The sequence below is a fragment of the Rana temporaria genome, chromosome 4 (genome assembly GCF_905171775.1).
Source record: "Rana temporaria chromosome 4, aRanTem1.1, whole genome shotgun sequence".
In the NCBI taxonomy this organism is placed as follows: Eukaryota; Metazoa; Chordata; class Amphibia; order Anura; family Ranidae; genus Rana; species Rana temporaria.
In genome coordinates, this window is record NC_053492.1 from 204952790 (window position 1) to 204976414 (window position 23625).

At 44.7% G+C, this 23625-nt stretch overlaps 1 protein-coding gene across 4 annotated transcripts in view; it reads left to right on the plus strand.

Annotated features, from left to right (window-relative positions):
- Positions 1 to 23625, plus strand: part of DVL3 (dishevelled segment polarity protein 3) — a 190045-nt gene that overhangs the window by 123579 nt on the left and 42841 nt on the right. For all 4 annotated transcript variants that reach the window (XM_040349745.1, XM_040349743.1, XM_040349744.1 and 1 more), the window contains 2 exons: positions 19356 to 19491; positions 21704 to 21797. In XM_040349745.1, coding sequence (XP_040205679.1) covers positions 19356 to 19491; positions 21704 to 21797 — 230 coding nt within the window. The remainder of the gene's footprint in view (positions 1 to 19355; positions 19492 to 21703; positions 21798 to 23625) is intronic.

Here is a 23625-nt window from a genome sequence, read left to right on the forward strand (position 1 = left end):
AATTGGGCTTGGGCATCAATTTTTTTTTTTTTTTCTCAGTTGTGTTGACAGTGCGTTGTATGTCACCTTTAGGTCTTTGATGCACTCTAGTCTCCTTTATATTTCTTTTGTAATGCCAATTAGATCAGCTCCCCATTAATTACTGCCTAGTGAGTGTTCCACAAGGCTGTTAGTGACGTGGGCGTTCAGAGGAAAGTCCTCTGAAGATTGTTTGCTTGAAAAAAAGTATGGTCACTGTATAAAGCCGGCCATAGATGGACTGAATCTTGGGCAGTTCAGCAGGAACCAGCCGAGACTTGATTCATTTATGGTCAGGCTTGTTGCACTGAAGGCGATAATTGTGTTCAGCCTGTGGGGAGCCTTCCTTATTGTCATAACACAATAGCGCTGCAGGAGGGATTCTCCTGTGAACACTTAGGCCTCGTACACACAGACGGACAGTCCGCTGAAAACGGTCCGCCGGACCGTTTTCAGCCGACATGTCCGCCCAGAGATTTGTCTGATGGTTGTACACACCATCAGACAGAAATCCGAGCGTAAACAATATGCGGGGACGTGGCCGTGACGCAGGCGACGGGGTGCTTCCACGCATGCGTCGAATCAGTACGACGCATGCGAGAGATGGCGGTCGGTCGGACGTGTCTGGTGAGTCTGTACAGATGACCGAACACGTCCGACGGACAGGTTTCCAGCGGACAGATTTGTTAGCAGGCCAAGAAATTTTTGTCTGCTGGATACTGTCCGATCCGCCGGACAATTGTCCGATCGGGCCTACACACGACCGGATCTGTCCGCTGAAACTGGTCCGTCGGACCAGTTTCAGCGGATAGATCCGGTCGTGTGTACGGGGCCTTACTGTGTTGATGGGGGAATAACATTTTTTTTTTTTCTGCAACCTGTGGTTTCAGCAAAGAAAATTACATCTATGGCTTGTTTAAGGATTCATTCAGGGACCATTGATCCCTGAGTGATTTCCTGATAAGTAAATGAATAGAGCGTGGTAATGAATCATAATCGGACCAAAAAAAAAAATCACATTTCATGGTTTCAGGAACTGATATATAAAATATTTTAGCAGTTGATGTTCCCTAGACAAGCTTATGAAGGGGAATTCCGTCCTGAAATGCATTGCTACAATTTAAGACTTTTACTCTGTGTTTGTGTTTACTGTTATGTCTGTTTGGGATCCCCCACTCTCAGTAATGATCCGCCTCCGTGTGTCCGTCAGCTCAGCGGGGATCCTCCGTAAAATCCCCGCTGAGCCGTCGGCTGACAGTGCGGTCCCCGCACACTGTGCAGGGACCGCCCTGTCTTTTCTCCGCTCTCGATCCGCAGACGGAAGAAAAAATAGGATTTTCTTCCGTCCGCAAAATCGGATCTTTGCGGAGCAGGTGATTACGGGTGTCAGCGGATGAACATCCGCTGACACCCGCAATCACATTGGGACCAATGTATGTCCTGTTTTCATCCGCAAACGGATGGATGAAAATGCGGACAAATACGGTCCGCACATGTGAAAGGGGCCGAAGGGGTTGGCTCTTCTGCTTGGCAGCTGGATATTTTTACCCTAAGGATTAAAGGGCTTTATAACTGTTTATCTGGTTTTATTATTTACCGGTAGATAGACGTTTTTAATGGAGTGGGCCTTTTTGATGTATTTCAGACAAAAACCAAAGAAAAGGTCAAACATTCCTCCCCTCCCTCCTAAGAGGAAAGGACTAAACTCCTTCCGGACATGGTTGAGATTTTTCGTTCTTATCTGGACAAAAGCCCGGCTGCACAGCCCAACAGTAGAGGCAGCTCGCCACCCTGTTCTCGTCCAAGTATTTCTGCACCCAGAGGGGTCAGTGATTCAGAGGACAAAGAGGGAAGTATTCCCCCAGGTTCTGAGGAAGAAGAGAAAGAGGCTTCTTCTACACGCTATAGACTATCTTTTAGAAGAGGTGGATTATCTATTAAAGACTATCCATACAACTTTAAACATTAAAGGGGTTGTTAAAGTTTTTTTATTTTCTAAATAGGTTCCTTTAAGCTAGTGCATTGTTGGTTCACTTACCTTTTTCCTTCCATTTCCCTTCTAAATGTTTTTTTTCTCTTTGTTTTCTTTGTCTGAATTTCTCACTTTCTGTTCCTCCTCAGTAAGCTGTTCTAAATTACTTTCCACCTCTCAGATGATGGTGGAAAGCTTGCTGAGGAGAAACAGGAAGTGAGAAATCCAAACAAAAGAAAAAACACATTTTGAAGGGAAATCAAAGGAAAAAGTAAGTGAACTAATGCACTAGCTTAAAGGAACCAATTTGGAAAATAAAAGACGAACCTTTACAATCCCTTTTAAAGAAGACAAAGCCCAGTTGTCTTTACACAATAAAATGTTCCAAGGCATGGGGGGAAGTGAAACATCAGGTATTGCCAGCGCATACATATCTGAAACTGTGAAAAGAGTGGAAGGACCCAGAAGGACCGCTTTCTTCTCTAAATCTCTCAAACTGAGAGTGCCTTTTGGGGAGGATAGTGCTCAAGTATGAAATAAAACAAAGCTTGATGCAGCATTTTCACAGATGTCAAGGAACACAGACCTGGCTTTTGAGGATATGGGCATCTTAAGACGGCAGGAATAAAAGGGCAGACTCCCTATTAAAAACAAGCCTGGGGTTCAACCTTAGTCAATTTAAAACCAGCTATAACGTCAACTGTGGTGGCCAGGAATTTGGCGCATTGGCTTGAACAGTTGAAGATCCATATTGAAGCAGGAACCTTCCGCAAGGACCTGTTAGACATGCAGCCAGTACCATAGAAAGCGGTAGGGTACATGGCAGATGCCTCCGGTAAGTCTATAAAAATGTCTGCAAGATCCTCGGCCCCGGTAAACTCAGCTCGTAGAGCACTATGAGTTTAAAGGGAGGGGCAAGTCGGGGGTACTATTTCGACCTGCTGGCCAGACAGTGCCGGCCCAAGACATTGTGCTGTCTGGGACCAAGAATGAAATGCTGCCCCCCCCCCCCCTGAAAAAAAATCATGCCAACCAAAAGGCCCCCACATTCATTATTTTATATCATAACTAAAGGGGACCCGTCATGGCTCTATACATGTATAAAGAGGACCTGTCATTGCTCTATACATGTATAGGAGTATAAAGAGGGCCTGTCATGGCTCTATAGATGTATAAAGAGGGCCTGTCATGGCTCTATACATGCATATAGGCGTATAAAAGGACCTGCCATGGCTCTCTACATGTATCCAGGAGTATAAAGGGACCTGTGAAACTAATCAATGTACGCTAATTGTGTTTTTTTTTTTTGGTACCAAAAATTAAAATATGTAGAAGAATACACATTGGCCTAAACTGAAGAAAATAGTTTATTTTTCTAAATTTTGGGGATATTTATTATAGCAAAAAGTTAAAAAATTTATATATTTATAGCACAAAAAATAAAAACCGCAGAGGTGATCAAATATCACCAAAAGAAAGCTCTATTTGTGGGAAAAAAAGGACATCAATTTTATTTGGGTAGCGGAGCGGGCTGGCGGGCATCAGTATGCTGCCCCCCTAAAAGTGCTGCCTGGTACCACCCGGTCCCATCATAGGGCCGGCCCTGTGACCAGACCACAAAAAATCTGTGACAGTCCTTCGACTGTGGGAGGAAGGCTGCTAGCTTTTTTTTCCCACAGTGAAAGACAACAACCAGTTTGTTTGTCCTCAAAACAATATCAGAGGGCTATAGACTGGCGTTCTCTTAGTCCCCACCAAGTCTGTTTTGCATAACCCAGGTTCCCTGGGACCTAGAAAAATCTCTCGCAATTTCATCTCTCCTGCAAGAGCTCATTCAACAGAAAGTGATCATAACTGTTCGCCTCTGAAGAGAAAGGGAGAGGTGGTTCTCATATATTCCTAGTAAGGAAACCATCAGAAATTCAGTTTTCTTGAATTTTGAACCTGAAAATATTAAACAAAACCATCCGATACAAGCAGTGCAGGATGGACACAATTTTTTCACTAAAGAGTCTTCTGATGCCAGGCTTTTTTTTGGCGTCCAAAGATCTGAGGGATGCTTACTTTCACATGCAGGGTCTGACGCGAAAAACTTTAAACCTCTGGAAGAAGCAAATCAAATTTTGGTCACTCAAATTGGCACTATTGGCAGCGGTTACATCAGCTAGGGTGACCGAACTGCAAGCCCTGTCCATTATTGAACCATTTTTTTTTTTTTTTTTTCTTGCCCGGGTAGTGCTAAGAACTGACCCGGTTTTCTACCAAAGGTTTCAACTGTATTTGATAGGTCGCAGGAAATGGTTATCCCAACCTTTTGCCCTACACCACCCATGACTAGGGAAAGATTTTCATAGCCTGGATGTAAGAAGATGTATACTGCAGGCGCACTGGCGGAGAACCTGAGGAGATTCATGGCCGCTTTGCAATTCCATTTCACAGAGCAGATAAGTATAGACATTCTTGTTTAGTGTGTGTGTTTTTTTTTTTTTTTTAATTTCTCTACATTCTCTTTGGCTGAACACCTGGATGTTTTCTATTGTGCTTGCTATGATAGGCTTCTATGTACACGACGTTGCCTATAAAGTGAATAGAGGAGATGTTGGCACATTTGTAGCCTGCATATTTGGTGGGTCACAACGAGGTCCCTGCTATTGGGTTGATAAGCCGTAAGGTCCAGTGATGTCCCGACCAAGCACAATACTATACAGTTGTTGACTCAAGCCCACCGAAGCTGCGTCCAGCGAGAAGATGGCTCTGTTGCCAGGGTTGTCAACATGGCGCTGCAGATTCAGAAAAGGCCTCTGAATGTTTTGGGCTGTAGATCTAGTGGGGGTGAACCCTTGGTCCCTGTGCACCAGTTTGTGTATTACCTTAGCCAATCTAGTTGCCAGCACTCAAGCCAGTAACTTAACATCAGCTGTAAGCAGGGAGATGGGTCTAAGAGTCTGGCCAATCTGCGTCTTTGCCAGGTTTCAATAGGACAATAACAATCGCCTCGTCCATGGAGCTGGGTAGAGTTCCCTCTTTAAAAGCCTCGTTGTAGACCTTCAATAATACAGGTAGCAATGTGCCGGAGCATCGCTTGTAGCCTCGAAAGGAAGTTGTGGGATTGTGCCAAGGCATCTGCTAATTCCTCCTCTGTCAACAGAGCATTGAGCAAGGCAACGTATGTAGCCGACAAGCGAGGCATCTTGCATTTCTCCAAAAATTCAACTATTTTTAATTCAGTGGGCCACAGCTTAGAGGTGTAAAGATCAGCATAAATGGACCTAAAAATCCGCATGAAATCTGTGGTCTGGGGTTTTTCCTGATCATCACTAATGGCCGAGATGAGGGAGGAGTACCTTTTGCGCACGCGCCATTACTGCCAGCATGTGCCCAGTCACGCCCCCCCCCCCTCGTCAAAATGTGTCCAATGAAAAAACATTTGTTCTTGGCCAGTTGTAACGCCAGTTGCCTGGACATGGATTGGGCCAAGCTCTGTGGGATTGGCAATATACCTGTTCTCCATCTTGGTAACCTTCCCATGCACCGCTAATTCTCAGGCCTTTGTATCCATTGACCTCTCATATAGGCCTTTGCATCCATTGACCTCTCATATAGGCCTTTGCCGTATCTCATTCAACACTTAGCTTGGCAGTAGTAGTATTGTCCTGCATAAAGTTTCAGCATATCATGCATGGGGTCCGACTCCGGGAATGGGGAAAGCCAGAAAGGATTTAGTTTCCAACCTGTGCGTTTAGAATCGTCAGGAAATGGATACCCGGAACAAGGAGTGCTCAGAAACAGGTAATTTGTCCCAGAAATCATTCATGCAATTGTTGTAGTCCCCAACAGCTAGTAGCAGGACATCTGGGAATTGCACCATAAACCTCACCAGACACCTGGGGACCTCAACCTGAGACGTGTGTGTATGTATTTATGTATGTATGTGTATATGTGTGTGTGTGTATTCTCCCCCCTGGGTCTATAATCTTGTGGGAGCAGTGAAACCAGACATCTTGACGTATCGGGATGCTCGTCCCCCCCTAGAGTATGTGGAATAAGTGGGCGTGAAATTGAGTGCCATATAAGCGGGGGCTGAACCTAGGTGCGGGGTCCAAAGAGAAATGCGTCTCCTGCAAGCATACAATACCAGGACCTTGCGGCTTTAAGGTGTCTAAGGACTACCAATCTGTTCACTGGGCTACCAAGACCTCTGACGTTCCAGGACAGGATTTTTAAGTTGACTGCCATAATGGAACAATGCTATCAATAGCAATGTTGCATCTACCATGTAGTAGGCTACAACATTATATTGAACAGAGTTATAGAGAGAATATATAGCATTTTTTCTAACAGTACCGGGAACATAGGTGGTCATCCAGACAGTCCGCGTCAGGGAAGGCCAGGGGCTGAGGCACTGGTGGGTCAGAGTAATGGCATACTGTAAAACAAAAATCAATAAGTAAAGTGAGTAAGAAATGTAAGGCAACTTGTGGAGCCAACTGGGCTCCCAGCCTAGTATGTATAGGGTCCTAGTAGAAGACCGACTGAGCAATAGCATACTGTGTCAAGCTGCGTCTACCAAAGCCAGCAGAATAGTAGTATGCATTAAAAAGGGCTTTTACGCCATAGATAAGACGATTATGCTGCCACTTTATAAAACTGGTTCAGCGGCATCTGGAGTATTCCGTTCAGTTCTGGTCACCAATCCTCAAAGGATGTGCCGGAGAGAGTCCAGAGAAGGGCAACTAAATTAATAAGGGGACTGGAGGACCTTAATTATGAGGGAAGACTACAAAGCGCTAAATGTATTCTTCCTGGAGAAGAGACGATTGAGAGGAGATATGATTGCGATATACAAATATCTCAACAGTGATCCCAGCGCAAGTATGAAACCTTTCAGTCCCAGTGAGTGTAAGAGGATACGGGGCCACACGATGAGACTGGAAGAGAAAGAAGCAGTTTAATCTTAAAGCGGAGCTCCACCCTAAAGTGGAACTTCCGCTCATCGGATTCCTCCACACACCCCCCCCCCCCTTACGGTGCCACAATTGGCACCTTTCAGGGGGGAGGGGGGGACCGGATACCTGTCTTTGACGTGGCAGTGACGTCCCCGCCGTGCTCCCTCCTCCCCTGACCGCCGGGCTAATAGAGAGAAGCAGGGCCTCGCGCATGCGCAGTAGGGTTCCCGGTGTAAAGCCGAAAGGCTACACTGCCGGGTTCCCTTACCTGCAATGGCGGCGGCAGTATAGCCTTTTGGCTTCAGACCGTGAACCCTACTGCCGACATCGAGGCACAGCAGGACAGGTAAGTGTCCATTTATTAAAAGCCAGCAGCTGCAGTATGTGTCGCTGCTGGCTTTTTTTTTATTTATTTTTTCGGACCTCCCCTTAAAGGGGGTTGTAAAGGTAAACTTTTTTTTTTTTCCTAAATGGCTTCCTTTACCTTAGTGCAGTCCTTCACTTACCTCATCCTTTGGTTTTGTTTTTAAATGTCCTTATTTCTTCTGAGAAATCCTCACTTCCTGTTCTTCTGTCTGTAACTAAACACAGTAATGCAAGGCTTTCTCCCTGGTGTTTAGAAATCCTCTTGAGGGGGGAGAGAGCGAGTAGGAGTGTCAGGACACTCTCTACATTGCAAATAGAGAAAGGAGCTGTGTGTTAGTGGGCGTCCTGACACTGCTCGCCCCCTCCCCCCTCAAGAGGCTTTCTCCACACCAGGGAGAAAGCCTTGCATTACTGTGTGTAGTTACAGGATCAGGAAGTGAGGATTTCTCAGAAGAAATAAGGACCTTTAAAAGCAAAATCGAAGGATGAGGTAAGTGAAGGAGGACTGCACTAAGGTAAAGAAAGCTATTTGAGGAAACCTTTTTTTACCTTTACAACCCCTTAAAGCTGTGTAGGAGGTTTTTCACTGTTGGGGCGGTGAACAACGTGTGGTGCAACTTGTAGCAATATATGCTGCTGGCAGTCACCGTTGGAAACACTTTTATTTCCTTTCAGACAATTGATGTATGAGAGGAAACGGAGTGTTGGCTTCAAAATGCCGCTTTAGTTTACATTTCTGATCACTATGATTATTCATAGCGATCTCGTGGTGCAGGGACAATTTTAATGGTTCTGTACCCTTTATGATCTGCCGTGTCCAATGGATACAGTGATGACCGTGCATGGTCATTGGCATGCAAAACTGCCTCCTGCCCTCAAGGAGCAGCAGCCTAGCTATTTTTATTCAGCAACTGGGTGGTAAGTGGTTAAATGCCAGACGTCCCCATTTTCCGCATTGAGGAGACTGTCCCGGACCAAATCTGTCCCCGGTTTTGTCCCCAGACTGGCGCCGCCATGGCACTATTTTCTATATTTGGCTCATTCTCAGGCGGTGATCGCTTTTCCTGACATTTTAGCTCCAGCCGGCTGGAAGTCGGACGGCATCGCCTCTGTTGCCCATCCCTTGAGCACTTCCTAGCTCCTCCCTCACTGCCACCTGTCCAATCCGCCTCACATTGGTAGTCGTCCAACCCCATCCACACTCCAGCATCCTGCATGCAAATGCATGCACTGTGCTCAGCCTACCTGGAAAAACAGCCTGAGAGGGGAGGCATAATTGGTGAGTGAGCTATCTGCTCCTTAAACAACCTACCTCTTTCACACTACCTCTTTGCTTTGACGATTTTCCTTATTTCGTTCTTCCCACTGTGCAGACTGGGGGGGAGGGGAGATTGTACTATCCCCACCCCATTTGTACAGACGGGGAATGGAATTTCACAAACTGAGGTGAGGGGATTTTGCAGACTAGGGGTGTTGTAAAGACTGGAGTATTGTACAACCCCCCCTCAGTTTCTACACAGTGCTCTGGACGGTGGTCTCAGGGGGAGGCCTGTAATGTACCCGGTGATCTGGATGGTGGTCTGAGAGGCCTGTAATGTACACATTGCTCTGGACTGCTCTGGAAGGTGGTCTGAGGGGTAGTCTTGTAAAGTTTAGCTAATAATATTTGATTATTTGTTTGAAGGTATCCTACGTGTTGTTACCATGCAATCTTTTACTCTACTAAATTGTTAATTTATATTATTGTTAAACCATAAATTATTTTGTAGGAAAAAAGTACAAAATATGCATTAAAAAGTTTTCTATACCTCATCTTCTCAACATTTGGCAGTCATATCCCCAAAAATTCTAAGTATCTACTTTTTTATCTCATGGAGGAAATGTGAGAAATAACATGTACCGTATATACTCGAGCATAAGCCGACCCGAATATAAGCCGAGGTACCTAATTTTACCCCAAAAAAATGGGAAAACGTATTGACTCGAGTAGAAGCCTAGGGTGAGAATTCAGCAGCCACTATGAGCAGAAAAGAGGGTCAACAATGCCCATTTGCACATCTCACTGTGCCCATTGCCACCTGACTGTGCCCAAGTCAGTGTACCTGAAATTTTTACAGGCTGCGGGCGTCCATTCATTGTTTAAAAGTTGCGGTCTCCTCCTGGTCCCGTTCTGTGATGGGCGTTTCCCAGCAGCCTATCGCAGACGTCTTCTCATCCTCGGACTCTTTCCCAGCAGACACTGTGTTCAGTGTTCCGCCTATCACGGACGTTCTCTTGTCTGAGGATGAGAGGACATCCATGATAGGCGGAACAATGAACACAGTGTCTGCTGGGAAATGCCTATTATGGAAGGGACCAGGGGGAAGCCACGACTTTTAAACAATGGATGCTCACGGCCCTTCAGGTACACTGACCCGAGTATAAGCTGAGGGGGGTATTTTCAGCCCTAAAAAAAGGACTGAAAAACTCGGCTTATACTAGAGTGTATATACAGTATATCATAAAATCATTCCATAAAACATACCACATACTCTGCATATATCATTTGTGGAAAATGTGCTTCTAAAATAGTTTACCATTTGCCAATAAAAAAACTAAAATATGTCCCTGGATTTAATTTCCAAAATCTTGGTCACCTTATAGTAAATAGAAAAGGGGAATGGAGATGGAGCTGCAGTGCTGGAATCTGAGACCTGCAGTACTTGTGACTTGAAGGTTTCAGTGGGAGCTGGACTTCCTCCAGCATGTAAATTGACTGATTCCTAGGCATTTTTCCCCGCGGTGTACAGGTCATTGGCATCAATGTAAAACGCCCAAGCCGCCCGATTCGCGCGTCAAAAAAGGGTCCGGGACTTGTTTGAAATTCAGGTGTTCTTTCAGCGTTCGTGGGTTTTGCGTTGGAGATGTGAACCATCTCCATAGAGAATAATGTTATTTTTCCCCTCTAGCGTCTTTGAGCGATGCGCTTCAGGTGACAAAACGCTCAGGTGTGAATGCAGCCTTAAGCCCCATACACACCATCAGATTATCTGCAGATTTTTGTCTTCAGATTTACCAAAACCATATAATATGAGGTCAAACCTTAAGAGTTTCAATTTGTATGCAATCAGGCAGGCCCTTGTACTACATGGTTTTGGTAAATCTGAAGACAAAAATCTGCAGATAATCTGATGGTGTGTATGGGGCTTTAGTCCTGTGAAGGTAATTCTGCCAAGACTTGGGCTTTGATTTTTTTTTTGATTTTTTTTTTATGTAATCTTTTTTGCTAGGGAGAATGCTATGGGAAGCACTGAAAGATGCAAAGCTCAGACAGCAAAAACACCAAATACTATATGAGCGCATAGAACTTATGTTGTGTCACTGCACTGATGCTGGAATTATCCTAAAAATAGACTGTGCCCCATTGGGGTGAAAACGGTGGAGTCTATCGTAGACACAATATGGTAAAAGGCAGAAATTTACTGAGCCACATGAACATATAAGTCACGATAAAAATGTACCGCAACTGGCAAAGAACACCATATTATGTGAACATTTACAGCTGTAATGAATCCTGTACCATGACAAGCTAATCCCTCAGGTCCCAGTAAAAACAGTAGCACTGTTGTGGCTACTTGCCAACTGATGGGGATGGTGTAAATGAAGCCCTCGGCTGATGTGATCACCGCGGAGGGTTTCGTTTGCACTTTTTCCATCAGTTGGCAATTGGCCTCAACACTGCTCCTGTTTTCAAGACAAAAAATCTAAAGCAAGCTGCTAACTCAGCCCACCAGGCTCTACTAATTATAATTAAGGTCTCACTTTGGGAGGACTGGCCCTTTGCCATCTAAGTGCATTTACGTTGTTCTCTGCACCTGCCATCTCCTTGCTCTACCCCCTGTCATATCCAGTTATAAATCTTGCATCCTGTAGCCTTGCTATTCAATGCCCCCAGAGTAGGATGGTTTTGCTGGCCTCAGCACTGCTTTTTGCTGTGGCTTATGCTTTTTCTGTCTAAACTGTAAATCACGCACATAGGCTGTGAGCTCCTGTGTAAAGTGTGTGCTGTGTATGCTCATGAGCTTCTATAAAAGGTCACTGCATGTGATATATTTATTTTTTTATTATTAAACTGTTTTAAAGAAGAATTTTCAGGTTTCACAGGAAACACACATGGGTTTTAATGCAGAGGTTGTGGGAAAAAACGGTACAGGTACTGGCCTGTAAACATTGGCTGTGACTAAGGATGAGCTCCGGCGTGTTCGCATTGAACACGTGCGGAGCCCGCCAGGAAGTCGGCACCCGCGCTGCGCTAATCACAGCCAGGCAGACATTTCCCGATGCTTGGCTGCAGAGATCGGGAAATGTCTGCCTGGCTGTGATTAGCCGACTTCCTGGCGGGCTCCGCACGTGTTCAATGCGAACACGCCGGAGCTCATCCTTAGCTGTGACGAGTGTATCCGTATCAAAGGTATGATGACTTTACAGCATCTGTACCTGTATCTCAATTACACTTTAAAGCATTGAGAAAAAGTCTTCTGAAGAAAGTTTATTTGGTTAAGGCACTGTACAGTGAATCTTTATTCGAGTGACTTTTTCATTGTTCAGCTGATGTACTTGCAGAGTTCTAATGAGGAAAATTTCAGGGTCTGACCTTTTGAGAGTATTTTGTCAAAAGTGAAATTTTTGTTGAGGATGCGGAAAATCTGACTTGTATCCCAATGCAGACTTTTCGGTGAATCAGTCAGCCAATCACGCAAGTAAGAAATTATGGTACATTTCTGGAGGCCTTCCATATACAAATGGTGTACAGAATGCCATTGAATTTTACATAAAATTGCAGCATGGCAGATTGGAAAGGAATGGTAATTTTTAATAACTTTCAACGTGGCTTGTGTAGCAATTGTGTTGGCTATGTTTTGTTTTTTTTGCCATGAAAGTGAGGTGACCCTTAACCACTTCCTGACCTCCCTATAGCAGATCTACTGCTAGAGGGTGGCCGTTCTGTGCAGAATCACATATAGGTGACGCTGCACTTCTGCCTATGGGTTGATGCACCACAGAAGCCGATCTGTGGGCAATGGGTCCTCTGGCACCCGCCGATCATTTGGCAGACACACAGAACAGAGCTCTACCTGTGTAAACTAGGCAGAGCTTCATTCTGACAAGTGGAAAGTGATGGATTTTGTGTTCCTGCAAAGCAGGGAAAAATCCATCACTTCCCTTAGTAAAAGCAGCACACAGTTTACAGAAAAACACTGATTAAGCGCACAGTTTTTTTTTTTTTTTCTTAGCACTGATCACTGTATCCATGTCACTGGTTCCCACAGTGTGTCAGTGTCCGATTGTCTGCCACAATATCGCAGTCCCACTACAAGTCTGATTGCTGTATCGTAAAAAATGGCCTGGTCATGAAGAGGGGTAAATCTTTTGGAGGTCAAGTGGTTAAAGCATGTTAAAGCGTTTTATTTTTTATTTTTTTACACCTAAAAGGCATAATGAGCTAGTACGCACCGCATACGCATACTAGCTCATTATGAAATACTTACCTTGGAACGAGGTGTGAAGAACATGCCTGGTCCACGCTGAGCGAGATGTCATCTTGCCTCGGCGTGTCTTCCAGGTATCACCGCTGCAGCGCTGTGATTGGCTGAAGTGGCGATGTCGTAATAAAATGATGGTAAACAAAATAGATTGCTACAGCATGCTGTCATTTGTCTAGAACTGGTTAGAAAATGACCTAAAATATATAACTGGTTGCATTGACCATACATACTCTGCTCGGTTGAAGTGCCCCATGATATGTTTTCTCCTATGTGCCTTTCTGTCCAGTTTACCTTTTTTTCAATAATTTTTATTATTTTAAGGGATTAAAATAACGGCGTGTACAGTCACCTATGCAGGAACATGAGAACATTACCCAAAATATTTATACAAAGTTACATTAGAACATTCCTATGAGATAGGAGACCTGGATCCCACCATGGAAACTTTGATTGTAGACATGAACAAGGATGGAGCATCCTGGGGACCAAGTTTCCCTAGGAATGGGGGGGGGGGGGGTTCTTTGATTTCATTGGGTTATGAGTAAGCCAGACTGGTTCAGAAGAAATGGTGAAAAGGAGGAAGTAGGGACATGTTTAACAGCATGTTAAGATCTGCCAATGGTAAATGGGTGCAAGGGGAAAGGCATAGTTAAGCCAGTCTTTCAGGACTTTTAAGTGGGTGTCATTTAGGATGCTGGGTATTTTTTCTTAAAGCATTCTCAGTGTCTCTTCTTGAAAGGGGAGTTTTGGATGGAGTGTTTGTTTTTTTTTTTGTTTGTTTTTTTTTATTCCAGGCCCTGGCTATGGTCTCCTTGGTGGCCAAAAATAAGCAGGTTGTAAATCTTAAATGATGTTGGAAATGTCCCTGGATTGGACAATGCAGCAGAGTTAATTTTACCATCTTTATGAATAGTCAAATCTAATAGGGTTTGAAGGAAGCCAAAAACACTTACCGTATAAGCCGAGTTTTTCAGCACATTTTTTTGTGCTGAAAATGCCCCCCTCGGCTTATACTTGAGTCACATTTTTGCGCTTAATCTCCCGGACTTTGGGGACCCGGGAACCGACTGGTCTTAGGTCCCCTGGACCCCAAACTTGGCACACATATAGCCCCACTCTTCCCCTACAGCCGGGGAGAACCGATTTTTCAAAGTCAGGCACCCCTTCCATAGACTTCCATGTTAAACGGTAATTTCTCCGGTAAATTTAGGGACCCGGTACCGGCCGGCTGTAGGTTCCCTGGACCCCAAACTTGGCACACTCGTAGCCCCAGTTCTCCTCTACAAGTTTTCTGTCTGGGAGACCTACGGCCGGGGAAGCACCATATTTTTCAAAGCTGGTCACCCCTTCTATATACTTCCATGTTAAACGTAATTCAAGTCATGGGCACAGTGAGGCATGCAGATGGACACCCTAGGCTTATACTCAAGTCAATAAGTTTTTCCCATTTTTTTTTTTTGTGGTGAAATTGGGTGCCTCGGCTTATATTTGGGTCGGCTTATACTCGAGTATATACAGTACCCAAAATCCCAGCTATTGTGGGCAAGGACCACCATGTATGTAGTCTATCTCCGCGCTGCCCATTATTGGAAGAAGTAATTTAAGTAAACTGTATGGTATACGTTGGAGAAAATAAAAATAAAATATAAGGAAGCATCTATCTATAGATAGGGTTCGCATGGGCTCTACAGGCTGGGATCCAATACCACCTACCTTTTTTAAGTAAGATACTGCTGGAGTACATACAGTGCCTTGAAAAAGTATTTATACCCCTTGAAATTTTCCACATTTTGTCATGTTGCAACCAGAAATGCAAGTCTACTTTATGTGATCATCACATAATGGCACATAATTGTAAAATGGAAGGAAAATGATTAATGGTTTTCAATGATTTTTTACAAATATGTGAAAAGTGTGGTGTGCATTTGTTTTCAGCCCCCTTTACGCTGATGCACCTAACTAAGATCTAGTGGAACCAATTCCATTCAGAAGTCACCTAAGTAGTAAATGGTCCACCTGTGTGTAATTTAACCACTTCCCGCCCGGCCTATAGCCGATTTACGTCCGGAAAGTGGTTTTGAAATCCTGACTGGACGTCCTGCAGGATTTCATGCCGCGTGTGCCCGTGGGGGGCGCGCGGCGATCGGTGATGCGGGGTGTCAGTCTGACACCCTGCATCTCCGATTTCGGTAAAGAGCCTCCGGCGGAGGCTCTTTACCACGTGATCAGCCGTGTCCAGTCACGGCTGATCACGATGTAAACAGGAAGAGCCATTGATGGCTCTTCCTCACTCGCGTCTGACAGATTGGCGGCTCTCCTGACGGGGGGTTCGCGCTGATTGTTTATCAGCGCAGCCACCCCTCAGATCACCACACTGGACCACCAGGGAAGCCCACCCTGGACCACCAGGCAAGGGCAAATAAAAAAAAGTATTGAAAAAAAAAGCTATAAAAAAAATGCCAATCAGTGCCCACAAATGGGCACTGACTGGCAACATGGGTAGATCAGTGCTGCCCCACAGTGTCCATCAGTGCCACCCCACAGTGCCCATCTGTGCCGCCCATGAGTGCCCATGAGTGCCCATCTGTGCCGCCCATGAGTGCCCATCTGTGCCGCCCATGAGTGCCCATCTGTGCCGCCCATGAGTGCCCATCTGTGCCGCCCATGAGTGCCCATCTGTGCCGCCCATGAGTGCCCATCTGTGCCGCCCATGAGTGCCCATCTGTGCCGCCCATGAGTGCCCATCTGTGCCGCCCATGAGTGCCCATCTGTGCCGCCCATGAGTGCCCATCTGTGCCGCCCATGAGTGCCCATCTGTGCCGCCCATGAGTGCCCATCTGTGCCGCCCATGAGTGCCCCTCTGTGCCGCCCATGAGTGCCCCTCTGTGCCGCCCATGAGTGCCCCTCTGTGCCGCCCATGAGTGCCCCTCTGTGCCGCCCATGAGTGCCCCTCTGTGCCGCCCATGAGTGCCCCTCTGTGCCGCCCATGAGTGCCCCTCTCTGCCGCCCATGAGTGCCCCTCTGTGCCGCCCATGAGTGCCCCTCTGTGCCGCCCATGAGTGCCCCTCTGTGCCGCCCATGAGTGCCCCTCTGTGCCGCCCATGAGTGCCCCTCTGTGCCGCCCATGAGTGCCCCTCTGTGCCGCCCATGAGTGCCCCTCTGTGCCGCCCATGAGTGCCCCTCTGTGCCGCCCATGAGTGCCCCTCTGTGCCGCCCATGAGTGCCCCTCTGTGCCGCCCATGAGTGCCCCTCTGTGCCGCCCATGAGTGCCCCTCTGTGCCGCCCATGAGTGCCCCTCTGTGCCGCCCATGAGTGCCCCTCTGTGCCGCCCATGAGTGCCGCCTATGTGCCGCCCATGAGTGCCGCCTATGTGCCGCCCATGAGTGCCATCTCATCGGTGCCCATCAGTGCCATCTCATCGGTGCCCATCAGTGCCGCCATATCAGTGCCCGTATTTAAAGAGTAAACAAACTTATTTACAAACAAATTAACAGAAAAAAAAATAAAAACGTAATTTTTTTTCAAAATTTTCAGTCTTTTTTTAGTTGTTGCGCAAAAAAAAAAATCGCAGAGGTGATCAAATACCACCAAAAGAAAGCTCTATTTGTGGGGAAAAAAGGACGGCCAATTTTGTTTGGGAGCCACGTTGCACGACCGCGCAATTGCCATTCAAAGTGCGACAGTGCTGAAAGCTGAAAATTGGCTTGGGCGGGAAGGTGTGTAAGTGCCCGGTATGGAAGTGGTTAATCTTGGTTAAAATACAGCTGTTCTGTGAAGCCCTCAGAGGTTTGTTAAACATTGGTGACCAAACGGCATCATGAAGGCCAAGAAACACACCAGAATGGTCCAGGATAAAGTTGTGGAGAAGTTTTAAAGCGAATTTAGGTTATAAAAAAAATAATCCCATGCTTTGAACATCCCACCGAGCACTGTTCAATCCATCATCCAAAAAAGGAGTATGGCACAACTACAAACCTACCAAGACATGGCCGTCCACCTAAACCAGGGGTGCCCAACCAGTGGCCAGCAGAGCACTCTGATGTGGCCCGCGACCTCCTGCTCTGGGATAGAATAATATACTGTTATTAAAGGCAAGTTTATTACTAAAATCAGTGTATATATGGGCATATATGATCTGCAGTGGTTACTGGGCTTCTTTGAAACTGATCCACAGGTACAGAGAAGCACATCTGTGGGTTACCTGCAATGAGCCATAGACTTCTATTACCTGCGAGTTTGGTGTGATTTCTGAAAGTGCGCCACACTTACAGGATATTATAGAAGTCTATGGCAAATTGCAGCTAACCTGCAGGAAAGCAGCCTTAGGCCCCTTTCATATGGTCAGTCTGACCAAATCGGACCCTCCATTCACTCCTAAGGAGTGGAAGATGTAAATGGACTTGTCTCCGTCTACAAACGCCTACTTCCAATACAATCCACAAAAAAAAAAAAAGTAGCGTGGTCTCTATAGAGCCGAGTGGGCTGCCACCCACCCGCTCTGCTCATTGTGGCCCGCGACCGGTTACCAAGTCACTTATGTGGCCCTTGCTCTTCAAAAGGTTGGGCACCCCTGACCTAAACTGACAGGCTGGACAAGGAGAGCATTAAATAGAGAAGCAGCCAAGAGGCCCATGGTAACTCTGGAGGAGCTGCAGAGATCCACAGCTTAGGTGGGAGAATCTGTCCATGGCACAACTATGTTGTTCACTCCATAAATCTGGCCTTTATGGAAGAGTGGCAAGAAGAAAGACATTGTTTAAAGAAAGCCATAAGAAGTCCCGTTTGCAGTTTGTGAGAAGCCGTGTGGGGGACACGGCAAACATGTGGAAGAAGGTGCTCTGGTCAGATGAGACCAAAATTGAACTTTTTGGCCTAAAAGCAAAATGCTATGTGTGCCGGAAAACTTACACTGCACACCACCCTGATCACACCATCCCCACCGTGAAACATGGTGGTGGCAGCATAGTTTTGTGGGGAAGCTTTTCTTCATCAGGGACAGGGAGGCTGGTCAGAGATGGGATGATGGATGGAGCCAAATACAGGGCAATCTTTGAAGAAAACCTGTTAGATTCTGCAAAAGACTTGAGACTGGGATGGAGGTTCACCTTTCAGCAGGACAATGACCCTAAACATACAGCCAGAGCTACAATGGAATGATTTAGATCAAATCATGTGTTAGAATGGCCCAGTCAAAGTCCAGACCTAAATCTAATTAACAATGAATGAAAGTAACTTTTATAGCGCTACAAATGTGAACTAAATCGCCTCAAGATCTGTGACAAGACTTGAAAATTGCTGTTCATAGACGCTCTCCATCCAATCTGACAGAGCCTCAGTTTTTTTGAAAAGAATGTGCAAAGCTGGTAGAGACATCCCCAAAAAGACTTGCAGCTGTAATTGCAGTGAAATGTAGTTCTACAAAGTATTGACGCGGGGGCTGAATACAAATGCACGCCACACTTTTCACACATTTATTTGTAAAAAAAAAAAAAAAAAAAAATGAAAACCATTTATCATTTTCCATCCTCTTTAAAATGTGCCACTTTGTGTTGGTCTATCACATGAAATCCCAATAAATTACATTTACGTTTTTGGTTGTAACGTGACAAAATGTGGAAAATGTCAAGGGGTATGAATACTTTTTCAAGACCCTGTATTAGAACTAGAACTTTTTGCTCACATGACTGAAACGTCTAATATTTTGGTTATTGATGGCCACCATGAAATGTGTACTAGTTATAATCAAAAGTTGGTACTCCCACTGCATTTACACGGCTATGATTGACTTTGTTTACAGCACTGATAAACTTCGCTGTTATGTGACTTCCAAATGAGCTTGGCTCTTAGTCAGCCATAAGTAATACTTTGAAACCCCAAAGTGCAAAATTAGTTCTGTGCTGGTAGTAAAATTGTGTCTGCTTTTCGAAAACACCCTTCTGTTTTATTTGAAATGTTTTTCCTTAGTGTACTTGACCTAGTTTAGACTGATTTATAACTGCATGCATTACCACTTATGGGCTTATGTTCAAAAAAGCAAAGAATGTACTATAACTCGCACAAACCTGTCAACGATCTTCATTTGCACTGACTTTTGAAACACATGAACAGTGAAATATTGGTTCCTGCACTTTAATTTCGATAAAGCAATATACTTCTGTGTTTTATTTATAACTTTGCAAGTTTCTTTTAGGCTACTTGTAGCTATAAGATGATCATTCACTTATTTCCATAAAGTGTTTAGATGCTGCACTGCAGCATCTGGCCAAACTGCAACCTCTGCAAGCGTTCCTTAACCAACCCTATTTATGGGGTGAATTTAGTTGTTTGAAATATATTGTGTTTATCCTTGGTTTTCAAAATAAAATAAGCGTATAACTGTCTATAGCAGGTTTTGCTTACTACTAAAGCAATGTTTCTGAATGCACATAATCACGTTTCTTTGCTTTTTTATGCCCACCCATGCATTCCTTGCTTTTGGCCCTCTCTAAATCCTAGATACATTTTAACTTTTTTTTTGGTCTGTCACAGCTCCCAGGCTAAATGGTACATCAAAGACGGAGAGACGCAGGGACACTGGAGGGTATGAAAGTTCATCTACCCTTATGAGCAGTGAGCTGGACACAACTAGCTTCGTTGACTCTGATGAGGATGATTCCACTAGCAGGTATAGTTTTGTTTGTTTCTCTTTTTTTTTTTTTTTTTTTTGGCGTACACCTCTAACCACTTCAGCCATGAAAGGATTTACCCTCTTAATGACCAGGCCATTTATAGCGATACCGCACTGTCGCTTTAACTGACAATTGCGAGGTTGTACGACGTTGTACCAAAAACAAAGCTGATGTCTTTCCCCCCACCCCCACAAATGCAGCTTTTTTTTTTTTTTTGTGGTATTTGATCACCCCTGCGGCTTTTACTTTTTGCTCAACAAACTAAAAAAGACTGACCATTCTGAAAAAAACTTGACTTTTTGCTATAATATATATCCCCAAAAAAATTGTATTCATCAGTTTAGGCCAATATGTATGCTACACATTTTTGATAAAAAAAAATTGCAGTAAGCATATAATTGGATTGAGTACAAGTTGTAGCATCTACAAAATAGGGGAAAGATTTAGGGACTTGTTTGTTTTTTTACTGGCGGGTATCTGCGATTTTTAGCACGACTGCTGACAAATCGATGACAATGACACCAATACACTGATCGGTGCTATAAAAATGCACTGATCACTGTATAAATGACACTAGCAGAGAAGGGGTTAACACTAGTGGTGATCAGAGGGTTAAGTGTTCCCTAGGGAGCTCACGAGTCTCGCTGCTGCATCCATTGACAGACAGCAGGACTCGGCCCTGCCCCCCAGCTCTTGTGTCACTGGATTTGATTGACAGCAGCGGGAGCTAATGACTCCTGCATCTATCAATCTATCCAGTGAGGGTAGACAGCAGCTGGAGCTGCTGGGCTTGTACTTGTCGCTAGAATGGACAGTTAAGTTAATAAAAATTGTGGTGGGGGGGGCGTGAGTTCTGGGAGCAGCTACAGCACGCTTAGAATGCAATAAGGTGAAAAACATTGAGGGTTTAAAACCCCTTTAAGGCTTGTTAACACGACATGGAATCATGCTGCCCTTTACAGATGTGCATGGGTGCCATTAATGCTTGGTTGCATTCATGGCCACAAAAAACATATTGCTCATTCCTGCGTGTTTGGTAATCCATTAAAATGGGCTGTCAAAAATATGTGCTTGGATCCACCTTTTATGGTTTTGACTTGAAAGTTAAGCCTGGTGTACCAGGCCGAATATCAGCCACTTCAGCAGAAACCGTCTGACATTCGGCCCGTGTGTTCACCAGACAGTCCGACAGAAGCCAGTCGAATGGGCATGCTGGAAAATCCGCATCCGATCAGCTCTGGCAGCCAGTGGCTATGGACGCTGACCAGAGTGTTCTGGCGGGGGGGGGGGGCAAGTCCCCCTCCCCTGTCAGCACACAATAGTTCAGTGTTGATATCGCTATACTAACATCGAATAGTAAGTACAGCGAATTCCTTCTGAGCTTGTCAGTTTTTTTTTTTTTTTCTGTTCAGCCAACTGGGTTAAACAGGGAAAAAATTATATCTTTTACTAGGCTTTATAGTTTACTTTCTTTGCCAGTGCTTACAATTAGGATATAGGGTAATGCCTGGTACACAAGATGACATTATCGAACGAATGGTCGTCCGTGTTTTTTTTTTAATCTTTTATATGAAGAGTTTACTTGGTTATGAAAATTCTCATATGACGGAATAAAAATGTGTTGTGTATTTGGATTGTGTTTTTGAACGACAACTGTACTGATTAAATTTAAAATGGTATGATCTGGTATCATACGAGAATTTTCATGCTTGTCCTATCGGATAATATTAGATGAACCGTCATGATCGGCTATCGAAAGCTGTGTACTAACGATCAGATTATCGTACGATCGATTCGAACGCAGTATTTTTCGTATGATTTATGAACGCTTGTTGCTTTTCTGTGTATTAGAATTCTGAGTGACGCATTATTTTTCAATGTTAGGAAATGGAGGCAAAAAAAAACACTAACAGACATGCATCAGATCACTGCTTTGGGGAGAAATATGCAAGAACATATGTGACGTGTTCTACTGTGTATTTAAATTCTAGTGAGAACAGATGGATCCCTTATTTATTTTATTTATTTATTTATTAAAATTCTTAAAAGTACAAAAAAAGTACAAAACGCAGTCAGTAGGCCTCGATGCGCCGAGAACAACAATACAGCAACAACCAAAAAAACACACACAGGCAGCGGAACAGATCAAATTTAAAATACAAATTTACTGTATTATTTTTTTCTATTTATACATTTATTGGTTTGCAGGTTTAGTAACTCCACGGAGCAGAGCAGTGCATCTCGTCTAATGAGGAGGCACAAGAGACGCAGAAGGAAAACAAAAACCCCTCGTATTGAGAGGGTGAGTTCTATTGCTTTGAAGACCTTTTTAAAACAATAAACGTATTATCTAATCTTAAATCTGCCTTAAAAAATTAAGTTGGTAGCTACAAATACAGCAGCTGCTGACTTTAAAAAATAAGGACACTTACCACCTGTCCAGGGCGCTCCTCACCTGAAGCCAACCAGTCCCTCGGGTCTGGGTGGAGGCGCCGGCATTGCTGTTAAGGGAATCGGGAAGTGAAGCCTTGCAGCTTAACAGCCTGGTTCCCTACTGCGCAAAACGTGAGTCGTGCTGCATGTTTCAAGTGGTCCCTGCTGTCGTCTGGGACCTGTTTCTCCCAAAAGACAGCAAGGGGGGGGGGGGACCGGACATGGCGTAGATAACCTTGGACACTGCGGCGATCTTTTGCTGGAAGTGGGAGCAAATAACTGTTAAATGTGACGCCTGAGGGGGGGAGGAATCCGGACAGCGCAAGTTCTATTTTTGGGTGGAACTCTACTTTCTTTTTTTTTTTTTTTTCTTTATAGTACTGTTAAAGCAAAGGGAGACATGTATGGAATACAGTCCAAAAAGCTTTTTTAGGGCTCATTTACACTTCGACTCACTGAAGATCAAAAACTGAGCAAACTGATCTTTGATCCAACCAATTGATTAAGCCATTTTTGAGCAGTAAATTTATAAGTTATTTTTTTTGTTTGTTTTTAGCATAAACACTCAGGGTGTACATGAGGATTTTCTTTTAACCATCGGGTTCAGCATAAGTCTCACAGATCCCCGCATCCACAAAAGAGAATGTGGTTTCAGGGATCTCTTCTGCTGCATTATTGTGTACTGATAGTGGGCACCCGTTTTTCTCCCCTGTTCGTCAGATTACACTGATCAGCTCTGCAGCCATGGGACGAATTTCTGTATATGCATACCCAGCTTTAGGAGACAGTATTTTACTGAAGGGTGTTTAACCACTTACCCCCCGGACCATATTGCTGCCCAAAGACCAGAGTACTTTTTGCGATTCGGGACTGCGTCGCTTTAACAGACAATTGCGCGGTCGTGCGACGTGGCTCCCAAACAAAATTGGCGTCCTTTTTTTCTTACAAATAGAGCTTTCTTTTGGTGGTATTTGATCACCTCTGCGGTTTTTAGTTTTTGCGCTATAAACAAAAATAGAGAGCCAATTTTGAAAAAAATGAATATTTTTTACATTTTGCTATAATGAATATCCCCCAAAAATATATAAAAAAACATTTTTTTTCCTCAGTTTAGGCCGATACGTTTTCTTCTACATATTTTTCGTAAAAAAAAAATCGCAATAAGCGTTTGATTGGTTTGCGCAAAAGTTATAGCGTTTACAAAATAGGGGGTATTTTTATGTCATTTTTATTATATATTTTTTTACTAGTAATGGTCGGCGATCAGCGTTTTTTTTTTTTCAGTATTGCGACATTATGGCGGACACTTCGGACACTTTTGACACATTTTTGGGACCATTGGCATTTTTATAGCGATAAGTGCTATAAAAATGCATTGGATTACTATAAAAATGCCACTGGCAGTGAAGGGGTTAAGTATGCCTGGGTGTGTTCTTACTGTGGGGGGGGGGGGTGGCCTCACTAGGGGAAACACTGATCCTCGGTTCATACATTGTATGAACCGAAGATCAGCATTTCCCCTGCTGACAGGACCGGGAGCTGTGTGTTTACACACACAGCTCCCGGTCCCCGCTCTGTAACGAGCGATCGCGTGTGCCCGGCGGCGATCGCGCCCGCCGGGCACACGCACGGGAGTCGGGGGCGAGCGGGGGGCGCGCGTGCGCGCCCCTAGTGGCGGCTGGGAGAGAGGACGTCAT